Source organism: Myxocyprinus asiaticus, chromosome 41 (assembly GCF_019703515.2).
Source record: "Myxocyprinus asiaticus isolate MX2 ecotype Aquarium Trade chromosome 41, UBuf_Myxa_2, whole genome shotgun sequence".
Lineage (NCBI taxonomy): Eukaryota > Metazoa > Chordata > Actinopteri > Cypriniformes > Catostomidae > Myxocyprinus > Myxocyprinus asiaticus.
The window spans coordinates 13,888,200-13,893,794 of NC_059384.1; the positions used below are offsets into that span (position 1 = coordinate 13,888,200).

Consider the following 5,595-nt stretch of genomic DNA (forward strand, 5'->3'; position numbering starts at 1 on the left):
AGCGCTTTGGCGCATGCGTTATTACTGGCTTTTCCCTTTAGCGGTGCTGATTTACACAGCTGCACGTTTGAAAAGAAAATTAATCATCATTACTGTCGTTTCTGAACATTATACGAGGACAGACGACTTGGTGTTAAGAATATGCCGAAAAACAAAGGTAAGGAGCTCTCTAATGGCAATTGTTTGGGACATTAGGCCCGAATTTAGCAAATAAAGTATGGCGAGCTCTTGAGCGTGATGTCATGTGTAGCAGATTATTATTAAGATTTTCGATTACTTCTCGACAGAGTAGTGCGTTTTAAAAACACGATGTGTTGCCTATGAGCTGAAGTATAAAATATATCACGTTGTCAAGGTAAAGAAAAGGATGTGGTTCGCCACTGTAAAATGCGAATATTGGCACATTTAGGGGGTTAAAAGGATAGGCAGTGAACTACAGCTGTTTAATAGAGTTTGGTGTATTTTATTAGTAACCTAATTTGAACAACAAAGATAAAAAATGTTAAAGTTTGCTAATGAGTAACTATAGATATTATGACTATTAAACTACATCCAGGTCACCTTGTTGGGTGTTACATGTTCTGTTGGATTCTTGTACTTTGCTCAGTAATTAGGCAACATTTGTTGGTATGACAGGTTCAGTTACAGTTAAACCAGCAATAAGCACCTGTTTTGTGGCTGGTTGTCCAGTCTTTTCAGGCCAGTTAACATTTCAGATTTCAGTTTTTGCGTCATGCCTAGCTGCCATAGTCATTGGTTCATGCTTGACCCCATGAGAACTTAAACATATATTATGGTACCTTATCCAGTTTTCTTAATCTGTGTGTCCAGGTAAAGGAGGAAAGAATCGGCGACGTGGTAAGAACGAAAATGAATCCGAGAAAAGGGAGTTGGTGTTCAAAGAGGATGGACAAGGTACAATACAATACCCCTCCATATACTAAACCTTCATGAAGTAGAGCAGTTCCTTTTCCTCAAAATATTAGCTTTTTGTTTGTCAGTTTTTTAAAAAAGTGTCTTCTGTCTTCTAGAATATGCTCAGGTCATAAAGATGTTGGGAAATGGGAGATTGGAGGCCTTGTGCTTTGATGGAGTCAAGCGGCTTTGTCACATTCGGGGAAAGCTCCGGAAAAAGGTGCAATTTAAAGTTCCAGTTTGTGAAGCTTGAGGCTGAATGCAGATTCAGCATTTTGTTATCACTTTATGAATTAGCTGGACTGCGGGGCTTGGGGACTGAGAAAGGTTTAGACCAATCAGGCAATAACATCTAATAAAACTGAGTAACAAACCTTATGTTTGAAAACTTAAGAATTTACTTTACTGGGAGCCTGGGTAGCTCAGCGAGTATTGACGCTGACTACCACCCCTGGAGTCGTGAGTTCAAATCCAGGGCGTGCTGAGTGACTCCAGCCAGGTCTCCTAAGCAACCAAATTGGCCCGGTTGCTAGGGAGGGAAGAGTCACATGGGGTAACCTCCTCGTGGTCACGATTAGGGGTTCTTGCTCTCAGTGGGGTGTGTGGTAAGTTGTGCGTGGATCTCGGAGAGTAGCATGGGCCTCCACATGTTGTGAGTCTCCGTGGTGTCATGCACAGTGAGCCACATGATAAAAAGTTTGGATTTACTGTCTCAAAAGCAGAGGCAACCTGGATTGAGGTGAGTAACTGTGCCACCACGAGAAAATAGTAGTGGGAATTGAGCACTCCAAATTGGGAGAAAAGGGGATAAATATAAATAAATTAAAAAAAGAATTTACTGAAATTATTGATCTGCATAGGGCAGAGTACCATCCTGAAATCATACAAAAAGAGGGACTATTATAAAAATAAAAATAAATAGTTCTTTAACAATGTGGACATATGTTTGCCTCTGTTTTCTTAACACTTTATTGTCTCTTCGTAAATGTAGGTTTGGATTAACACATCAGACATTATACTCATTGGATTAAGGGATTACCAGGTTTGTGAAATATTTCCTACTAAATTATAAATGGCTGTTTATGTCCACTTAGATCCCTATTCAAGCATACTTTGGGCTGAAACTGAATATACTGCATTTTTTATCACCTAAAACCTTTATTATTTTTCTGAAAATAAGAAGCATACTCTTCCTTAAACTACAGTTCTCTTTAATGGATTTCAGAAGTAAGTATCTGACATTTTATCTCTAAACTCCTAGGATAATAAAGCAGATGTCATTTTGAAGTATAATGCTGATGAGGCTCGGAGTCTAAAAGCCTATGGAGAGCTTCCAGAGCACGGTGAGTATATTTGATCCTAATCTGGAAATTATAACCTGAACTAAACAGGTCTTCTTCATGCAAGAAAGTTGTTAGTTTGCAAGGTGCTGGTCTTTTGCTTTACTGCATTTAATGTCATGTCTCTTTAAATTCTTACTAAATTCTTGGCCTTGCAGCCAAAATCAACGAGACTGATACCTTCGGGCCTGGTGATGATGATGAGATTCAGTTCGATGACATTGGTGATGATGATGAGGACATTGATGATGTAAGTACTCAAGTGCTCAGATCTCCATCTGATTTATAATATTCATTAAAAACTGCAACAAAATGCAGCAAGTACACTGCCTGGCCAAAAAAAAAGTTGCATACTCTAATTTTTTGTTGGACCGCCTTTAGCTTTGATTACGGCGCGCATTCATTGTGGCATTGTTTTTGGCCGAGATCTTGTATTGATGACGGGAGAGGTTAACCAATCCGTAAAGTCTTCTCCAGCACATCCCAAAGACTTTCAATGGGGTTAAGTTCAGGACTCTGTGGTGGCCAATTCATGTGTGAAAATTATTCCTCATGCTCCCTGAACCACTCTTTCACAATTTGAGCCAGATGAATCTTGGCATACTGTTGTCCTGGAATATGCCAGTGCCGTGAGGGAAGAAAAAAATCCATTGATATAACCTGGTCATTCAGTACATTCAGGTAGTCAGCTGACTTCATTTTATTGCTGCATAACGTTGCTGAGCCTAGACCTGACCAATTGAAGCAACCCCAGATCATAACACTGCCTCCAGAGGCTTGTACAGTGGACACTATGCATGACGGGTGCATCACTTCATGCGCTTCCCTTCTTACCCTGATGCGCCCATCACTATCCTTCCGGGTTTTAATAATGCGTTGGACAGTTCTTAACCCAATTCCAGTGATTTCAACAATCTCCTTAGTTGTTTTCTTTGCTTGATGCAGGCCAGTAATTTGCCCATTCTGAAACACAGTAACATAACTTCAACGAATACGGGATACATCTTCCGACATTGTTAAAGAAATGAGAAGCTACACACTGCATCAGCTAGGGTTAAAAGAATTGTTGCCAGCTGAAACATATTAATCACTGCAGTAATGATCCAATCAAGTATCTGCTTATTTAAATCCAAACGGCGACATTTTTTTTTTGCCCAGGCAGTGTAAATGCCATACAAGTACAAGGTATAAGTACATCTATTCTATAACATTGAAGCAAAGATCTGAGTTAAGTAATCAGTGTGTCTTTGCAAATATTATGGTGATACCTGTGGTCATGACAACACTCCATCCCCTCTCCAGATCTAAGAAGATGAAGCTGGGAAATAAACCTTTCTTTGCCTGCAGCAACAGTGTCTTCGCACACAACCAACCCTCAACCAACCCTCAACCCCCCCCCCCCCAACAATATGTACACAGAGGCTCAAGTTTTAGGTTTCTGTGACTATCCACATGACTGCATTGTCACCTTAAATCCATTTTGTTATCTTTTAATGTATTTATATTGATTTCACATCAAGTGGAATTTAGTTACAAGTACAGAATCTCTGGATTCGCAATAAAAAGATAACCAATTTTATGTTTGGTCTTGCAGTCTATCCTAATAGAAATGTTAAAAAGCTCTGTAGAGTTTAACTCTATGGGAAAAGCTGGTACCTCTAAAATGCCTCTCTTTTTGAATGTTTTATATCTATGATTTACTGATCACACACATGCAGTGGGCAATGCATTTATAATTCTGAAAGCCTGCCTCTGTTTGGCTCCTTGTTCAACTTAGTGATCTTTGTTTTTTGTTTTATCCATATTTGTTTTTGTTTTTTTTTTGTGTGTGTTTTTGTCTACTTCAAATGATAATACTCATTTTTACAGGGCTGCTGAATTTATGAAAGAAATTTGAAGTTTTTCATTCAGTATGTGTTACTTGACAATTACTTAATTACACATTCATTGCTTGATACTAAACTAGAAAAGCTCAGCATATGATCATTGGCAGAAATGGTTGTAAGAGGAAAATTGATTAATTGTTTACTTTCTAAAATTATAGCTCACAAAGGAAATAACCAGGAAGAGTAAGTATTTTTGTATGCAAAATATGCATATTCATGCAAGAATTATGAGCTTATGGGTTGTGTTCTTGCTGATTTGGTCCTTTTGAACGATTATGGCAGTTGTTGGTTATAATGTGCTAATCTTAGGTATATTGTTTTGATGGAGCTAATGATTGCTTTTTTTGTCCTCTGATGCTTTTGATCAGAAAACCTGTGATTTTTAAATAAAATTTAACAACATTCAAAATCCCAAATATTTGTATTTTAAGCCTTTTTTTTAGTTTGTCATACATTTTTTTTATTATTATTATTATTATTTATTATATTATTATATAAAAAATGCATCAACCTGAATCTGCACACATCAAATACCAGTAATGTATTTATCAGTCCAATGTTTGGGATGACTAGCTTAAAGGAAAAAAAACTCACTTATGTTTTACCTCTGATAATTGTATAATGAAGAGTGACCTCTTAATACGTAATGTATCTATAAATGTATCTATTTTATTGTCTTTGTCTCAGATGTTTTATGCTAGATATGATAAGGCAGTCTAATAATAGGATGTATGAGGGTGTCTAGCCCTAGGCTTGAATGTTATTGGTCACTGCACATTTAATTTCTTCTATCACGTTTGTTAGTGTAAAAAACAAAGGTATAGCGCATGCGTCTGCATGCTCAGACAAATGTTAACAGAATAAGAGGAAAATATTGTGGTGTGAAAATAGGCTATTTGGCACGTTATCTTTGCACATGCTAGTTTGTGGTTCAGACTGTCTACAACCAACCAGTTTCCTTATATTTTAAATAATACAGCATTCAAGTACAGCATTCTGTCCTTTAGAAATTCAATTACATACTTTGACTGCATGTCTGCAATAATTCCAAATAAATTATTTTGATGATTTGAATCTCTGCCAATGTGCATGCATCTGTGGAATCAATCCAGGAAGTTATTTGCATATTTTGGACAATATTAGGATCTCCAGTGTCAGTTATAAACAACAATCAAAATGCTTTGTTTGACTGGGTTATAACACATTTATAACCATACTGTTATGCAAAAGACATCCTGAAATTTCCTTTTTGATCAATGAAATAGCCTATGCATGTATTTCTAGGCACTACTAATATAATTGAACGTCTCTAGGGGAAATAAATGATATTTTTCCTCGTGCGCAGCTGCTCAGTCTTCCAAATATAGCTCTGTATACACTATGACGTAATGCATCGCTTATGCGCGCTTGCGCTCGCGCTTAGCGATTGGTCGAGCGTGTTATAATTTATTAGA

General features: G+C 37.3%; 1 protein-coding gene across 1 annotated transcript; it reads left to right on the plus strand.

Moving 5' to 3' along the window:
- Positions 1-4,557, plus strand: LOC127432137 (eukaryotic translation initiation factor 1A, Y-chromosomal). Its single transcript, XM_051682974.1, has 7 exons — positions 1-157; positions 832-915; positions 1,032-1,135; positions 1,907-1,957; positions 2,177-2,258; positions 2,414-2,505; positions 3,558-4,557. The coding sequence occupies exons 1-7, from the start codon at positions 142-144 to the stop codon at positions 3,561-3,563; spliced, it is 435 nt and encodes a 144-aa protein (XP_051538934.1). The 5' UTR covers positions 1-141; the 3' UTR covers positions 3,564-4,557.
- The last annotated feature ends 1,038 nt before the right edge of the window (positions 4,558-5,595 follow it).

Coding starts and splice junctions, on each gene's coding strand:
- LOC127432137 (XM_051682974.1), top strand. Junction 1,136..1,906: donor GGGGAAAGCTCCGGAAAAAG/GTGCAATTTAAA, acceptor TCGTAAATGTAG/GTTTGGATTAACACATCAGA. Junction 1,958..2,176: donor TTGGATTAAGGGATTACCAG/GTTTGTGAAATA, acceptor CTAAACTCCTAG/GATAATAAAGCAGATGTCAT.